General features: G+C 37.5%; 4 protein-coding genes across 6 annotated transcripts in view; 3 read left to right on the top strand and 1 right to left on the bottom strand.

Annotated features, from left to right (window-relative positions):
• Window positions 1–18,215, top strand: part of LOC101242471 — a 357,398-nt gene that overhangs the window by 192,865 nt on the left and 146,318 nt on the right. The window lies entirely within an intron of this gene.
• On the bottom strand, window positions 229–5,604 carry LOC113474829 (keratin-associated protein 9-1-like). The gene is made up of 8 exons (XM_026837383.1): window positions 5,052–5,604; window positions 4,595–4,735; window positions 3,610–3,753; window positions 2,905–3,063; window positions 2,401–2,532; window positions 2,099–2,185; window positions 1,273–1,353; window positions 229–846 (listed from the first exon to the last, which is right to left on the bottom strand). Exons 1-8 carry the CDS (start codon window positions 5,101–5,103, stop codon window positions 644–646), a joined length of 999 nt encoding a protein of 332 aa, XP_026693184.1. The 5' UTR covers window positions 5,104–5,604; the 3' UTR covers window positions 229–643.
• On the top strand, window positions 3,679–11,168 carry LOC100180556. Of its 2 annotated transcripts, none has more exons than XM_026837382.1 (8): window positions 3,679–3,736; window positions 8,289–8,492; window positions 9,055–9,198; window positions 9,350–9,520; window positions 9,744–9,878; window positions 10,133–10,219; window positions 10,591–10,668; window positions 10,876–11,168. In XM_026837382.1, the coding sequence occupies exons 1-8, from the start codon at window positions 3,694–3,696 to the stop codon at window positions 11,019–11,021; spliced, it is 1,008 nt and encodes a 335-aa protein (XP_026693183.1). In that variant the 5' UTR covers window positions 3,679–3,693; the 3' UTR covers window positions 11,022–11,168. The 2 variants fall into 2 exon arrangements, with proteins under 2 accessions (XP_026693183.1, XP_002125318.1); XM_002125282.4 differs by lacking the exon at window positions 3,679–3,736 and adding an exon at window positions 7,865–8,036.
• On the top strand, window positions 12,187–18,160 carry LOC113474828 (hepatoma-derived growth factor-related protein 2-like). The gene is made up of 11 exons (XM_026837377.1): window positions 12,187–12,322; window positions 12,924–13,007; window positions 13,302–13,392; window positions 13,624–13,709; window positions 14,168–14,321; window positions 14,687–14,803; window positions 15,544–15,727; window positions 16,090–16,276; window positions 16,714–16,878; window positions 17,482–17,757; window positions 17,972–18,160. The coding sequence occupies exons 1-11, from the start codon at window positions 12,272–12,274 to the stop codon at window positions 18,143–18,145; spliced, it is 1,569 nt and encodes a 522-aa protein (XP_026693178.1). The 5' UTR covers window positions 12,187–12,271; the 3' UTR covers window positions 18,146–18,160.

The following is an 18,215-nucleotide window of genomic DNA, read 5'->3' as shown; positions in this document are numbered from 1 at the left end:
AAGCGAAGTGATGTTGCCTGGAGCAATTTAACGCGTGAGAAAAACGAGCCTTTGGTTTAAAACTTCATCGGTTCGAATCCTAGAGTTGGTAGCAAAGCACAAAAATCCCTTTGTCAAATTATTAAAAAAAATCCATTTTGTTTTTAAAAAGTACAAAGTATATAAATATATTGTAAAACACGTGGTAGCAGTCCTAAATATCCAAAACGAATAAATGAACAAAACCAATGAACATTTTTCCGATATATTTATTTATCTTGAACCGGTAGATCATGTGTGACGTAATAAACCAGTGCCGTAAAACATGTGACGTAATGAACCTGTAACTTATTTAACCTGTGACGTATAGTATAGGGTGGGGGACTGGTTACTTTCAGCACACAATATCCAAATATCCTAATCATGTTTTAACGATTAACAACGGTCTATGTATGGAAGTCGTGAGGATACGGTTTTATAATTCATTGCATGTTCTTTGTTTACTATCAAATGGGACGGGAAAGTAGAACAAAAAGATGTCCTATCTTCCCCACCCTACTAAAAATGATTCGTGTCTTTTATATAATAACCCGAGTATAAGATCGACATTTCAAGTTTTGAAATTCTAGTTCTCCTTTTTCTTCGTGCCCTCTCTTTTTGTACTTCACTTGCGACCACGACGACCTCCACGGCCCCGTCCACGACGGCCTCCACGGCCCCGTCCACGACGCCCACCGCCACGACGACCGCCTCCGCGCCTCCCGTAACCGTAACCCCCTCTGTAACCTCCTCCGCCGAAATAACCGCCATATCTCCTGCCGATGCGCCCACTCGGGCAATTGCAAGGATTTTGAATCTGAAACGATCCTATGGGAATAAAAAAACACAATGAATGAATGAATCTAACTGTTTTAGCTTCGTGTGACGGGCAATGACAGTCGTTATAACACGGGTGTTCTGTTCCATACACCTTGTGTCACCTTACGAGATATTGTTTTTTTAATGGTTGCTAGGCAATTTGGACACCCTATAATTATAAGGGACCACTAGGGTGAAGCAATTGGCATTAAAGGTCTTGCTCAAGGACATACATGCCCACGATGGTAGCAGCGATAGGCCTTGAACCCATTACCTATGGGTTAGAGGCAGGCACGCTATTTTGCCATGGTACCGCAGCGGAAGCCGCGTCATACCTCGTACTTGTAATTTCCAAGCTAGACGCAGGCGCGCTGACCACTGACAAACAGATACGTTAAAATCACAACGTTTCAAACAACACCAATCGTTGTGTACCTATCTCACAATTCTTGAAGCAGGCATCACATGGCGCACACCCAGGATCGCAGGCTCCTGGCGCACATGCGGTTGTTGTACCTGAAAAGGAATAACGGTGAGTATTTTTGTATACTACATTATGTCACGCCTTTTTATGTAAAGTTTAAACGGACTTAAAGGGGCATACCAACGAAAAATGACAATTGGTATATGGATAGAGATGCTCAAGTGTGATCTAAGGGTACCAGCAAAGTTTCAAATAAAACGAACAACTTTGGCGCTACTTTAGATGAAGTTTTAGTATTTTTAATAATACACAAATTTTGATTCTTCGTTGGTACGTCCTTTTTAATATACTGCGAAAGTATTCTATGTAAACAATTAAAGTAATTAAATAACAACTAAACGCATACACTAACTCAACTATAGTACAACTGGCATAGCAACACAAGGAAACTAAGTAACTTGGTAGTAGAAAAAGCAAGAGACGCGTGGGAATGTAGATTACAACACGCCACGCGCATTACTTAAATAAAAGGCGCCGGAATTCACTAAATTATTGTCAGAAATTTGTTTTGCGCGAAAATCTGCACGCGTTGCAAAGAAAGGCAGTTAGAACCTTTTTAAATTTAATAAAAGCACTTATGAATTAATGTTTCTAATTAGTTTATACTTGTCGATAATGACAGCCGTTATGACACGCCGGGTGTTCTGTTTAATACACCTCGTGTTTTGTTTACGCCGCAATAGTAGCAGCGCCGAGCCTTAATCCAATTAGTGAGTCAGGCAACCACTATAGCACGGCGCCGTTTTTGATGTAAAATTTCATACGATTTGTTCTTACCGTTACAGTTTACTCTGCAGGCTGCACAAGGTATAGTAGTCGGGTATGTCGTCATCGTTGTACAGTTCCGTGCGCAGGTCTGTGCCCCTGAAAATTAAATGTATAGTAGGGTGGGGGAGATAGGACACCTTTTCATTCCAGTTTCTCTTCCCGATAACAAAATACAACAAGTTATAAAACCGTATCCTAACGACCCCCCTATAGACTGCTGTTAAGTGTTTAAAACAATCAGAAAACTGGCATATTGTGTGACAAAGATGCCCGTTTCTTACCCTACAATAAATTTTAAAAAAAGTTTTTACTTTGACATGCCGCCTGGCAAGTTCCACACGCCGTGAAACGATTTCTCATGGCTGTAGTCAAGACGCCACAACCTGATGCAGCATTCGTCCACGCGGAGATAAGGCAGGCGCTTGTCAGAACCGGCGCATTTTCTGTATGTATGGAATAGTATAGTATAGTGTAATTTGAATGAATGAATGAATGAATGAATGAATGAATGAATGAATGAATTAATGAATGAATGAATGAATGAATGAATGAATGAATGAATGAATGAATGAATGAATGAATGAATGAATGAATGAATGAATGAATGAATGAATGAATGAATGAATGAATGAATGAATGAATGAATGAATGAATGAATGAAACTTAGATCAAGCGTGGCAGAGCAACGACAGTCGCGGTAGCTCGTAAGCGGGCACGAGGTGAATGAAACAGAACATTCATGTTATAACGACCGTCGTTGCTGTGCCACGCGAGGATAAATAAGTTACATTTATTCACTACACACTTTTACTTACGAATGCATAAACTGCCGACGTATTGGTGACAAACCGGCTTAGTAAGTGTTAAGTTCCTTACTTCCGCCTCGGTTAAGCATGCGGTAGCAGATTCGCAACTTAGGCACGGATCCCCGGTGATCGCGGGACATTTTGCAGGTATCATAGCGTCAAACTTGGCTGGAAATTACCAAAGAATTTTAGATGAAAATAACATATTAAAGTATATTATATTCTTAGTGGGTGAGGTCCTGCAGCGTGGCACGCATTGGGTCCTATTAGGATTTGGGTCAGGATTGGCCCATATTGCCCCAAACATAACATATTAAACTGTTTTGTTTTTTTCTAGAGTATTTGTCAGCAAAAGTGAGAAAATTTCCTACCCATATGGGGTTTTGAAACATAACGTATTTGATTCATCTCTTTAAATACGACAGGTATAATCAAATTATTAAAGCAACGAATAGAAGGGAAGTAACAGTAACTATTTAAAATACAAATGGATAGAAAATAATTATCCAGTAAGTAAAAACGTGGCTGTTCAGCCCAAAATAACAAATTTATTTCATTTTTATTTAAGATATTTTTGTGCGAATACACCAAGTTACGTTGCGGGAGATTTTTAGTACAGACTGTAATATATTTAATTACCATGGAATCCTATTTATTCCCTAGACACAGAAATGGTGGATTTAGAGGCCTATATAGAACTAAGTAAAATCTTACTTTTGCAAGCCCTGACACAATTGACACACTTGTCGGTTCTAGCTGCAGAATAAACCCCACAAGAGGCGCTACAGTAGGTCGGCCATGCCCTTGCTATGCAGTCAGCTGAAGAACCGACCTGGCCCAGGTTGGTTATAGTCGATGCTACAACAAATATAATGTAAGTTATAAATATGTATAAGTTATAAAATATATTAGAATAGAAATCAATGTAACTTATTTGTCTTAGTGTGGCGGGACAATATGATATAGTCGTTATAAGACTGGTGTGCTGTTTCATACACCCCGCTTCATACACCCCGCGAAAGTTGCCGCGTATGTAACTTTTTTCTTAAGAGTTGCCACTTATGTAAGGTGATTTTTATCATCTTTTTATTTATTTATTAATTTATGGTTGGTAGTTTGGACAACCTATAAAGGACCATTGAGTTGGAGCAATTGCCATTACGTGTTTTACCCGACGACACGTACGCGCCTACAATGGTGGCAGCATTAAGCCACAAACCAGCCTATTTATTAGCTCTTGGCTAGAGGCATCAGGCGCGCTAACCAACCACGCCACAGCTCTAAACAGTATAGTAAAGGAGTAAAATAAGAACGTTTTTGTTCTATTTTTACCTTAATTTGGTAATAAATAAGGAACATTTAACGAATTGCGTATAATTTCCTCACGACTCCCAAAGACCATTGTTAATAATTTAAAACACGATCTGGATATTTAGATATTGTGTGCTAAAGTTATCCCATCTCACCCTACATTACTATATAGTGGGTGGGGGAAGATGGGACATTTTTTCATTGTGTTTTCTCGTCCCATTTCGTAGTAAACAAAGAACATTCAAAAAAATATAAAACTATATACTCACGACTTCTGACCGTTGTTAATTGTTTAAAACACGAGCAGGGTATTTAGATATTATGTGCTAAAGGTGTCCAATCTCACCCTACATTACCATATATTGTTTTAAATAGAAACACAACTCACCGCAATATGTATTCAAGCAGGTTTTACACGCAGCGTTTAAATTGTCGGCCGGCCCAACGCATTTATCACTTGAAAAGCAGAATTCGCATACCGGCGGTGGTACAGTTGGGAAGTACCAAGGCCAGTGCCTGAAGCCGTAACCTAAAACATAAAGAACTTATGAAGTCTAGGCTTTATTGTAACGAGCATATTATAGGTGTATCTAGGGTTGTGCCCATTTTCAAGTAATAACATGGGTGTCTTCTTATGCACCAGACACATATGGTGTATTCATACACCTAATACTCACTGTCCAGTTATAACATGGGTGTCTGCTTATACATCAGAAACACATGACGTATTTCTTGCAGTTTAAGTTTACAAAACAGCGTTCAGTTAGTTGTGAAACGCTTTAACCCAGATTGCAATAAATTAATCTTTGTTATTTAAATTAAAAATCACGCAGGTTGAAACTTACCCGTAGCGCCAGTAATAAACACAAGCGCAAATAAAACGATTAACCGTTTCATCGTTTTAAACAAATTCTACAGTTATCGCAACGTACAAGAAAAGAACATAAAACAACTAACTTCGAAACCGAAAGATCCGTTACTTTAAAACATCCCGACGGAAGACCATGACTCTATTCCTAAGCCTGTGATTGGTTGGTTTAATACCACGTGGGTTGGGCAGCACACTCAAGGTACTGTAGATAGGAATTCCGGTGTTTCGCTTTGTGAATATGTGGTGTATTGTTTAGTTGGATGTTATTTTCCGGTGTTGTAAACATGTACCGGAATTGTTTTGCTTGCATTAAACGCGCCATGGCGAAGTGCTTACAGCGCGCCTGCTTTTATCTCAGGGTTAGCTTCGAATCTCGATGCTGCCACCTAAATAATAACTTATGTTATCATACGTGGTAACTCGTAAGCAGGAACAAGGTGTATGAAACAGAACACTCGTGTTATAATCACTGTCGTTGGCCCGTCACGCCATGTTAAAACGAGTTACAAATTTTTTTTTAAATCGGTGCATTTCGGTCCTATCTTATATAACGGTTAAGATTTTGAAGCCTTGTACTATACAGTAGTCGCCTACCTTTGGGGTAGCGGCAAGCTTCAATATCGGGTGAGGTCCATTTTATATCACCCTAGGTGTTTGGGTAATGAGACAACTCCCTAGGTGTTTGGGTAATGGGACAACAACTCCTAATGGGACAACCCTTGGGTAATGGGGCAACGCCTTAAGACCTCACTCGTATATAGAATAGAATTACTGTAGAAGTGTAAAAATAGTTTTCAAACGTGGTAAAGCTTTTGATTGCTTCTATGTTATATGTCATAATGGGTTTGTATGAATGTGAGCCATAACACGTATGTAAGCAAAATTGGTGAATGGTTGGCACTTAATTTTCCTCGCGTGGCGGGGTAACGACAATCGTTATAACACGGGTGTTCTGTTTTATACACCTCGTGCTCGTGAGTTACCACGTATGTAACTTTGTGGAGTTTTTCGGTTGTAAAGGGAATATGATTATAAGGCTATATATCTATGAACAGGGCTCGCACAGTTTTAGGCAATAACTGTTTTATCGTTATCTATATGGGCAAGGAATGTCTGCAGGAAGCTTGAGACTTAGTCAAAGTTGGCCCAATTTCCCCTTAACCTTTCGCAAGTGCAAATTTATCTTGGTTTCATTGCATGAAAACGTTTGTTACTATACACAACTTAACTGGTAAACATGTTTTCGAATTGCAAACAGTGCATGCGTTTTACGAATGCACCGCGCGATTAAAAGGCAATGGAAATTTACTGTTTCGCAAAGCAGATGTGAATCACTGCGCTTACACATTACTAAGCAGCCTACAACAATGGATCTGATTGACGTATCCCTCCGATTGTGAGTAATAAGTACCATTGTTACGAAACAGCGCTGCTTGAAAACAGCAATGATGATCTAATAATAGATCACGACGTAGCTTCTGCAAAACAAGAAATGCTAAGTTACAAAAACAAGCTATTAGAATACTATAGTTTTTAATGGCCTGTAGCTCTTTTTAAAAACACTTAACACCCGTGACTATTTTGCTGCATAAATTAAATAACTTATAGTAAAGAACCGTTTCTGTAAGTGGTATATACAGTATATATTAGGGTGGGGGAAAATGAGACACGTTTTCATTCTCCTTTCTCGTCCCATTCAGTAGCAAACAAAGAACAATTTACACAATTCTATAACCGTAGCTCCGCCTCCCTTGAAATGGCGTTGTTAATTGTTAAAAAAACAATCAGAAAATATGGGATTTTGGCCTAACACCGATGTTATAACGATTCTCTTTCCGCCACAGCGATAAATAAGTCATTCCCCATCAAACAACGCATATACTAATCATAGCATGTTTCATTTCATCAGCTATGCATATGCTTTGTACACTCACGTGGTATTATGCTGTGACGCATAACATAAACTCACTTCTTGGCAAAAACAAAACAATATTTTAAACATGCGTCAATCTTTACGAAGTAAATCATTCGCATCATTCGCCGCCTTATTTAGATGCGCTTCTGTTGCGTTGTGACGTCACAATGTTCTCCGAAATGGGCATTGTTCACGTCGTACTGTTATAAACGAATATATGTATAGTACTGTTGGGGAAGATGGGACACCTTTGGCACATAACAAATCCTATGTAGATTATGAGTTGACGGGATTTTAAAATTTTGCAGCGCGCATGAGGTACATGAATACACATTTTTCTGGTGTTTATCTATAACTTAACAGTGAACATAAGGTGCAAGGTACGGACCGAATGAATGTTTGTAACCTATTTATCCTCGTGTGGTTAAGTATATAAAAATACACGCGTGTTAAAATTCGACAATGAGCATCATGCATGTGTCTGTGGTATAGGAAGACAATCATTTTACAACTCGACAGTGAGCATGAGGTATATGAATACACCAAATGTGTCTTGTGTATAAAAAGACACACATGTTATAACTCAACATTGAATATGAGGTGTATGAATACACCAAACGTGCCTTGTATAAAAAGACACCACATCTTAAACCACGTAAAAGGGACTTCACGCGTATCATAATTTTAAATGTCAATTCTCATATTTTCGACGTACTTCTCACCGAATGACATTACAACTTTACAGTTAGAAAAACAACCAATTGTTTGTATTCCCTTTAAGAATGATACAGCATAATGACGGAATGCAGCGGCAATACGTGCAGGTCTTATGACTCAGGTGAGCTAACATAAAACAAACTAAACCCGGACAGCTATAAGTGGAGGCTACAGTGCATAGACAGTTATCAGTTACTGGGCTAGGCAGTGAATTGAACGAATTATTTGTTATTTCGAGACTAATTTAGAACTATCTATCAAAAATGAAGATAATTTTTGGAGTTTTGTTGGTTTTGTGTATCGTTGCGCTTGCAGTGGACGCCAGAGGTAAATAAGCTGTTATAGAAGTTGTATTTTTATTTGCTTTTATATGCCTGCATCGCCGTACGGCTCTCTCATATAAAATTTTTTAAAAAACTGTAAACTACACAAATACGGTATACCTCGTAAGACGGCACGAGGTGTATGGAACAGAATATCTCTGGTATAACGAGTGTCATTACCTCGCCACGTTAGGATAAGCAAGTTACATTCGTTCTCCCTTTTAAATTCATATTATTAACTTATTTGTATTTACAGGTGGCCGAGGAGGGCGTCGTGGCGGGGGTGGTCGTGGTAAAGGGCGTGGCGGTGGAAGAGGGCGTGGCGGTGGAAGAGGGCGTGGCAGACCTGCCCCAACCCCTGCCCCAGTATGCAAATGGTGTTTCACCTCTGACCGATGCTACAGCCCTGCTGACACCACACCCAATGCTGCTTGCGTTGATTGCTTGACCACAGCTTGCGGTATGTTTCCATTACATATAGTAGGATGGGGGAAGATGGGACACCTTTAGCACATAATATTCAAATATCCTGATCGTGTTTAATTAACAACGGTCTATGGGAGTCATTAGGATATGATTTTATAATTAATTTAATTTTCTTTGTTTACTACTAAATGGGACGAAAAAAATAGAATGAAAAGATGTCCCATCTTCCCCCGCCCTACTGTACAACATAGTTTTGATTAATCTCTTCGAAAACGGTAGAAAAGATCGTTATTTAACGAACTCAACGACGAAAGAGATCAAAAACAGAGACCGTTTCACCCCAACCTACTGTATATTTGTAAAACTAATAAAACTTATTAAGTTTTCCTCCCCAGAAAATAATATTTAATTTATTACTAGCAGACAATCTTAGCCCAACCTACTAGATATTGGCAAAAACTGGGCAAATGAACTAAAACTTTCCCCTAAAAAGTCTATTTCTAACTTTTAGACTAAGGCCATTCTACAATATTTTTGCGGAATTAATAAAATTCTCTAAAACTGCCCCCAAAATAACTCTTACGTCTAAATCGCAGCTCGCGATTTACATGATCCTTATGGAAGCAAACTCGGACTTGATTGTTTTGAACGACAATGGACTCGAACCTGCTCTGCCCAGTGTGGGGCATTCAACCAAACTCGATTCGATGCTTGCCACGACTGTTTGGATATCTGCCATGGTAAAGTTCTTAATGTATTATGTTTGGGGTAACTCGTAAGCAGGCACAAGGTGTATGAAACAGAATTTCCGTGCCATAACGACTCTCGTTGCCCCTATCACGCGAAAATAAATTCCATTCATTCATATAACTTCAGTTAATTTGTTTTCAGAAAAAATCGGCGACACATCACCTCCGCCAGTCGTTTGCAAAAGCAACTTTCAAAACCGTAACCCATGTGTGTCATGCAATACACCTACATCCTGTTATAACAGCAGTGAACTGTGGAGCATGCTTGGCGGACATTGGAGATGCGCAAGAAGTGTTTACTGGACCTGTTTCCGTACGTTGTTACTTTATTTTATAAATCGTTTTAGCGCTATTACTAAAACATCCTAAAACTTTAGATAATGACGACTGTCGTTGGAGGATATAAATAAGTTCACCTACAAAGTTACATTATGTAATGTGGTAACTCGTATAAGCGGGCATTAGTTATATGAAATAAGACATTCGTGTTATAACGCCTGTTATTTTGTATAATATTAAACATTGTTTTGTTATAGACGGTGGTATGGTGAACGTTACTACTTGTATGCAAAGATGGAGTGATCCTAACACAGGATGTGGCTCAGTTCCCATGCCTGCTGACCTTCAAGCCCGTCTCAATGCATGCAACCCATGCAAAACTGCTTGCAAAAGTAAGTATATATGCTCTTAGTAACTTATATTTCAAATTTAATCATCCATAAAGTTACATATTATGTCGTAACTCGTAAGCAGGAACGAGGTGTGTGGAACAGAACACCCGTTTTATAACGACTGATGTCGTTTCCTCGCCATGCGAGGATAAATTAGAAATAAAAAATGTTACGTAAAAACTAAACTAACTAACCATTGCATTTAGTTTTAAAAAAGAGCTACAAGTCATATAAACTTGTTATTATTATTACAGCTGTTGGAGCATGCGTTGCCAACTGCAGCCGCAACGAAGTTTACCCCAAAGTTATTCCATGCGCCATCTGTAACGAGTTCTGTAACGGTATGTTTAATCCCGGTTACCTTTTAGTGTATTTTTTCAATATTAGACTGTAATAACCTTTTAGACAAAGCCCAATGGCATCCAAATCGGTAGAAATTAATGGTATTTGCTGTAACCCAACAGCTATTATCCAAGTATACACAAACTAAACTGTATACCCTACAACTTTTAGTAACTTGTATGGGACATGCAAATTATTAGGGCCGTGGTTTAACGACTGTCGTTTTGATGTTGATTCCCTTCTCTTCGCTGTTTCAATAATGTGGTATTTGCTACCGTTTTCCGAGATAAATAAAAGTTTTGTTTTGTTACATTGGGTGTATTGGTTAACCTGCCTATATAGAAGTTAACTATATACCATATATTTACAGCTACTAACGAGTGCCAGGCTTCAACGTGTGCCCCCTACTGTAACACCTGCAATGCATGTTACACTCGATGCGAAGTTGGTAAGATATACTATATATAATTGCCATAGCCTATTACAAAATACCCCCAAAAGTATTTACCACAAAGTTACAATTAGTAACTCGTATATTTCGCCTAAAATGGCATCATCAGTGTTTTATTCCAATGAAATCAACATACAGTGCTGCAATACATTACATATAGTTAACATAGTTAACGTTTCTGACCAACAATATGTCAAAATTTAGGCAACTTTGGATTCGAAAACCCCTGCAACTGTGTGAATACAGACGGGCCAACTGGAGGTTATGGACCTGGCAACAGTTACGGTCGTGCCCGTGGGCGTGGTAGACGTAGTGTGCGTGGCGGACCTGGTGGCCGTGGCCGTGGTTAAGAAAAAAGAGAAAGAATCGGAAAATTCACTGATGTTCAACACTGATATTGCCTATTATTTTTACTTATTTTATTATATACATAGTTCACTAAGTACTTTTTAAGTCTGATACAAATTGCTGTTAATAAAATAAGAGAATTGCAAAAATACGTGGTGTTTTGATCAGTGCGCAAAACGTATAGGGTTAATGTTGTGTCTTGCGTGGGTGAGGTCCTGCAGCGCGGGATGTCGAGGGACCTGATGTTTAGGTCAGAGTTGGGACACCCGAATGTTATCAGTTTTTATGAACGGTGTTAAGCTACCCTAAAAAATATGGTAAAATTTAGGTGCAAAGTCAAAAATGGTATTTTGCTGTTCTTTCACCTTCTATTTGCTATTTATGCTAAAACAGACCCCGCTAATCCAAAAATAAAAGTCGTTTTTAGCACGACGCGTTTGATTGGTCAAAAGAACGGTGTCGTTCTAGAATAGCTTATATTATTACGTCACAAAACATTCGAATACGAGTATTATAAGGTACATTTAGGCTTTGTGTAAACTGTTGTTTTTCTTCCAAAATATGGGTGTTAACCGCTTAAAAACCGAGGATTTTCTATAAAACATGACAATATAAAAGCAAAACAAAGATACTGCTTCAACGAATATAATTTGTATTGTTTTTTTTGGGACGGCATTGTGATTAACGCAAATCATAGCCTATACATATGTATGTATAGGGTATGCGCAAATAATGTTATTCCTTTGAAAATACGCAAAATGTGTCGCTTTTGCAAATAAAAAATCCGTTATGTGTAATATTTATATGCATTAAGCTGAATATATTTAATTCTGTGCCTAAACACAGCAGTCAAGCGCTATACAGTGTCAAACCTCATGCGTATTCCACAATCTCGGTACCTTGTCTTGGCGCTCTTTATGACGTCACAATTAAATCGCGACGGCGCTTTGTCATGGAGATGATCGACGCTATTGTAAACCGCGACGAATGTCAATGGATAGGCGCGTATGGATATCGGTTCTTCGATTCCGTAGTGCTGTAAAATTATATCTTATACACCTAGAATAAACTGCTTAGGGACAGTACAGCGTAATTTTGCCTATGGAAAATGCAGAGTAATATAATAGTGCGAATTAAATATTATTTTTGCTGTTTTATTAGTAAAGGGTATACATAAAATTAACAAAGTGGTAATATTTTGGGTAAAATGTGTTCTAAGTAACTTCAGTTAGTCATTTCAAGTGCGGAAACTATGGCAGGGTCATTTGTGCCACTATCACTTCTATCTAAAGGAATTGGACAGGTATATTGTTTGTTTGTGTTTTATTTCTATAAAAATTAATGAAAAATTTGACATTTATATATACGTTTATGGTTTATTTATTTGTAAAATTACTTCTAAAGGTTATGCCCATTTTTTAATTCTTTTATCTGCCTAAAATTTTGGGACTTCTTTGTGTGCTGTGCTACACAGAATAGCATCCGGCGCCCGTGGCGTAGTGGTTAGCGCGCCTGCCTGTAACCATTAGGTAATGGGTTCAAGGCTCGTCGCTGCTACCATTGTGGGCGTATGTGTCCTTGGGCAAGACAATTGCTCCAACCCAGTGGTCACTAATGGGTTGTCCAAATTATCAGCCATACATAAAAAATCCAAAAAAAATAATCACCCACCAAGTAACATACATGGTAACTCGTAAGCTGGCACGAGGTGTTAAACCCGTGTGATAACGACTGTCGTTTTCCAGGCCACGTGAGGATAAAGTAAGTTACATTCATTCAGTTACACATTCATATTTATTATTATACACTTTTCTGGCTGCATTTACTAAAAAATGGTTGTAAATGCAACGAATCATATAGTGCTATTAAATGCTACTCATTTTGTTTCTGTTTTAAATCAACAGGTTTCTAAAAATGGCCACGAAAGACTTGATGTATATCTTGAACCAGAGGATTATTACAACTTAGAATCAAAGTATCACCATCAGGTTATTATTTTACTGTTGAGACTATAGTTTTATTCTAACGAATCACACTAGCATATAAATGTCACTGAGAAGTGTGCATGTTCTATTTGGATACAAAAAGCAGTTTGGGATATCAGTAAATTTTGATAATAAATCATAAATATAAATTTATTTTATCTACTTGCTTGTTTACATTAGTTGCGTGCCATTAGGCTGCTATAGAGTTTACTTTCATGGAAAAATCCTGTAAAAAAATGAAAGTAAATTTCTATGTACACAGTGCTATGTTGGTAATTGCAAATATGTTTCTTCTAGCTGGAAGCACTAAGACACAAGGCGCTACAAAGTGGGTCAGTTAAATCTGTAAAAGAAGTACCTCTTCATAAAACGTTTCTGACTAGAAAAGGTAAAAAATGAACTTATTTTTTGATGGGATAAAATTGACCAGTAAAACCGGTGCCGTGACACAGCCAACAGATCATAAAAACTCCCTAAAGAATAATAAAAGAACTCATAAAGTTACACAGTTAGTAACTCGTAATTGGGCACAATGTGTATGTAACAGAACACCTGTGTTGAAATAACTCATGTTGTCCTAAGTTACATTCATTTATTCACTCACAAATAAATTTTGCAGGCGCCCTGTTACTTTTTTCTGAAGAGCTCGCAAATAAAGCCTCAGAAGAAGAAGAGGCAAGATTACAAAGAGTAGCAAAAAAAAAGGTTAAGAATTCCTATTAAAGTAATAGTATTTCAATTAAAAAGAGACACCATAGTACAGTGTTAACTGTGTTATAACTCATATTATATATGATAAATAAGTTAGATTCATTCATTTAACAAGGTACTAAGGAAGTAAAAAACACACACTAAGTTACATACTTGGTAATGGTAACTTAAAGGCAAAAATAAGGTATATAAATCAGACTGTATATATATAGTAGGGTGGGGGGAAATGGGACACCTTTTCATTGTATTTTTTCGTCCCAATTGGTAGCAAGCAAAGAACCTTTAAAGAATTATAAAACCGTATTCTTAGGACTCCCATAGACCGTTGTTAATTGTTTAAAACACGAGCAGGATTTTTTGATGTTATGTGCTAAAGGTGTCCCATCTTCTCCCACCCTACTATAATTTTAATTTCAGTAATTTCAAATCTAAATATATCTCCCTGTTATCAGAGAGTAACCTTCTGGGAGGATGCTTATCGCATCCCAGATGAGGAAGAAGAGGCGGAAACAAAGGAAGATTTCCAAAACGATGCTCTAAAGACCTGCCATGACCTTAGTTGGGCTATACTTAACTATGGAAAAAAACTTGACTACAGAAAGAAAGGTTGGCGTTGGTTTTTGAATCAGAATACAACAGTTATATGTTGCATAAACAAGTCATTTTTTAATGTATTTAATGTCCTAATAAACTGTTTCATTTCATACACCCACACCACACTGCCTACCTGCTTACTAGTTGCTAATTATGTAACTTTGTTTTACATGGTAACAGCATTTCATGTAATGCCTAAACAAGCAGGTATTTTATGTAATGTCTGCTCTAAATAAGACATATTTTCATGTAATCGCTAAACATTTTTTTATGCATAAAGCCACTCTTTTAACAGGTCTGAACCATAAACAGTCTAAAAAACTTCATTTTGTTCATGTTTTGTGCATATATAATATATATCCACCAATCAATAATAGGCGATGACCTATACCTACGGTTCCTACATGATGCCAATACTATATCTGGACGTAAAATAAGACCAGGATTCAGCCCAAAGAGATATATTTCAACTTGGTCAAGATATTGGAATGAGGGTAGGCTATATTATGTGTTATGTTTTAACCATAGGCACCAAACCTGGGGTGGCAAGGTAGGCAGGCCACCCCTGAAATTTGGTGCAGTAAAATTACAAACAAATACAGAAAAATGCATTTACACAGTTGTGCGTTTAACTATCATTGTCTCCCCTGCATTTAATAAAGATTGTCTATGGTTTTAACTGCATTTATATAGCCCAGTACCAAATAGTGGTTAAAACCACCTTGCACTCTTAACAAGTATAAAATTTCACTTCCCAAACAGTCTTTGTTCTCTGTCTGTAACTTTGTAATTAACACTAGAACACAATAGCTAACAAAGTTTACTATACAGTAATCTTAACCAGACTATAGCTTCAACCCTTAAAATAGAGAAAATTTGATTCTTTTATATTATTGAATAAGCAATAGGGGTTTTGCTTGTTAATAGTGGTATTTTATGTCCTTATATTTTTTAAACATACGGAATCTCATTGATTAATGTGGTGAATGCAATATACTTTGGCTCTGCTTGTTTGTATAGACACGAGACACCTAACAGCAGGGTAAAACCTATTTAAAGATGTAAAACTAGGGTGCTAGAGCATATGATGTCACCATGGTTTCAAAAGTTGTGGTGACACTTTAAGTCTTTTAACAGTTGGGTAAAGACACCCATAACATTACAGCAATGCCATATATTATGCCCTGTCTATGACCCAAATGACCCAAATCAATTCTGTTTACGATATTTACAGATATGCTACAGAAGATGCGTCATAGTGGAATGATATCAGATAAAACCTTGTACCGACAAAACCCCCTCCTACCCCATCTGTACAAATATGCAACTTATAATCTTTCATCAAACCCACCCCCATACAGAGTTACTAAGAATATGTTGCTGCCCACTGGAAACGTGCCTTCTTATGAGTTCTACAGGTATTTTCTTAACTATTAATACTTTGTAAATGCTGTTGTCACCAGGCGTATTATAAGAACCTCTATCCCAGAAGTTGTGGGTTCGAGACTCGTCGCTGCTACCATTGTGGATGCATGTGTGTCTTTAGGCGACATTTAACAGCAATTGCTCCAGCGAGTCCAACCCATTGGTCACTTAAGGGTTGTCTAGATTGTCAACCATACATTACCTGCAAAGTTACATATGTGGTAACTCAGAAGCAGGCACGAGGTGTATGAAACAGACCAATCCTATTCTAACGACTGCCATTGCCCTGCCGTGTCAGAATAAATAAGTTACATTCATTCATTCAATAAATAAACCAAAACGTTCATATTTTCAGAGTAAAAGGCAAGCAACCTCCTCAATCAAACAGTGATACACTTGAAACAAGAAGTAAAGCCCCACCCCCCTCACAGCAAGATGCCCCACCTGCTCCACAAGGTGTAATACATGCAGTAAAGTACCATGACACAGGGGAGATACAGGAGGTTACATACTCAGAACTTAAACCACAGGAAAAACAAGAGGTATGTAGCTTTTATATGGAATAGCATTTGAAGCGATAAAATTTAAATGTAATTATAGGTCCAAATATATACAGCTTTTTATATTATCCAGAGTTAGACATTGGTTAGCACTCCAGCCCAGAAGTTATAGAGGTAACATCACGTTTTAGCCTAGTTTCAAGCTGTGAAAATGGTTTTACCTTGCTGTTTGCCACTTAGTTGTTTATACAAACAAGTAGAGCCAAAGTATATTGCATTCAGCACATTAATCAATGAGGTTCCCTATGTTTAAAAACTATGAGTGGAACTTCATTTTAACAATGTCAGCTTACAATCTTGTATGAAAGAAACTTTAATATTAGTTTGGTTATATTTAATTTATATTTATTTATATTATACCTTATCTCATAACACAATATATCAGATATTTATTTATATTTTATAATGGTATTTGTCAGATACTTGCGGAACTGTTGATAGCAGCTCATGAACACCAACAACATATACGCGATACGCTTGAGTTGGTTTTATCGAGTAACCGACCACAAGAGAGGGGTAGTGAGCGACCGGGTTCGTCGTCTGCTGCAAGCGAACTAATGGCAGATATGCATAGAGCTATATTGGTGGGTTAATGAGTGGTACTGTCTTCTTGTCTTGTATAGGCCAATTTGTCCCATCACCCCTAGCCTAGCTTTTTGCTATCTTAATTGCCAGCAAACTGATAACTAACTAATGCATAGAGATATATTGGTCAGTTAATGGGTGTATTCTATATGTGTTGGCCATATGGCATCATACAACAACTTTAAGGGTAACTCTATTACATATAAGGGTAACTATTATATATTTCAAAGCACTTGATCCTGACTGTTATTTGGTTACGAGAATCGATTTTTTTCTCGCCATTGGTTACGAGTGTTTTGATATGAGTTAAAAGAAAAAAAAATTTAAGAAAAAAACTCGCTATTGGTTACGAGAATCGTCCAACTTCATGAGCACTAGATCTTTTGTTTAAAAAACCCTGATAGATTTTTTTCTCGCCATTGGTTACGAGTGTTTTGATATGAATTATAAGACCACATCGGTACAAATAATGCGAGTGTTCTGATATGAATTATAAGAAAAAAAATTATAAGAAAAAAACTCGCCATTGGTTACGAGAATCGTCCAACTTCATGAGCACTAGATCTTTTGTTTAAAAACCCTGATAGTTTTTTTCTGCATAGAGTTTAGTTGAGTCTCCAGTCCGGCAACAAATGAAAGAACGTCAGCGACTTATACAAGAACAAGAAGAAAAACAACTGGAATTACAGCGACAGCAACAAATAAAAGAAGAGAAGAGATTGTTAAAAGAAGAACAGAGAATGAAGAGAAAATTAAAGAGACAGGAAAAGAAAAAGGCAGAAGAAGCTAAACTGATCCCAGTGAAACCTCCTACTCCAGAAAAGAGAAAAGAAGAAAAAAGAAATGAAGAGAAGCCAAAAGACGTTGAAGCTAAAGTGGTAACCAGATTTTAATACAAAGTAAAATACTAATTTGAAATTATGCATTTTGGTGCAAGTTTTAAGTCTTTTTGGGTCGGTATCTATATTATTTTACCAACAAAGTTATATACGGGGTAACTCGCAATCGTGCATGAGAACAGAACACCCGTGTTATAACGACTGTTCTTGCTCGACCACCCGAGGATAAATAAGTTACATCCATTTATTCTAGGAGGATCATGTTGATGCTGCCAAAGAAGAGGAGCATAAGAAGAAGGAGGAACGTAGAAGAAAAAGAAGAGAAGAGAGAGAGGAAAGAAGAAGGTTAAGAGAAGAGAAAGCAATCCAAGAGGAAAAGAAGAAGGCAGAAAAGATGAAAATGGAAGAAGAGAGGTGGGAACATTAAACAAACAAAAACCATGCCCAACGAATTGTACCATAAAAGATATAGTTGACATAAAATGACATTATCAGTC

The sequence above is a fragment of the Ciona intestinalis genome, chromosome 13 (assembly GCF_000224145.3).
Source record: "Ciona intestinalis chromosome 13, KH, whole genome shotgun sequence".
In the NCBI taxonomy this organism is placed as follows: Eukaryota; Metazoa; Chordata; class Ascidiacea; order Phlebobranchia; family Cionidae; genus Ciona; species Ciona intestinalis.
Note: the sequence above shows the minus strand (reverse complement) of the source record. Positions and strands in the feature narration are given on the sequence as shown.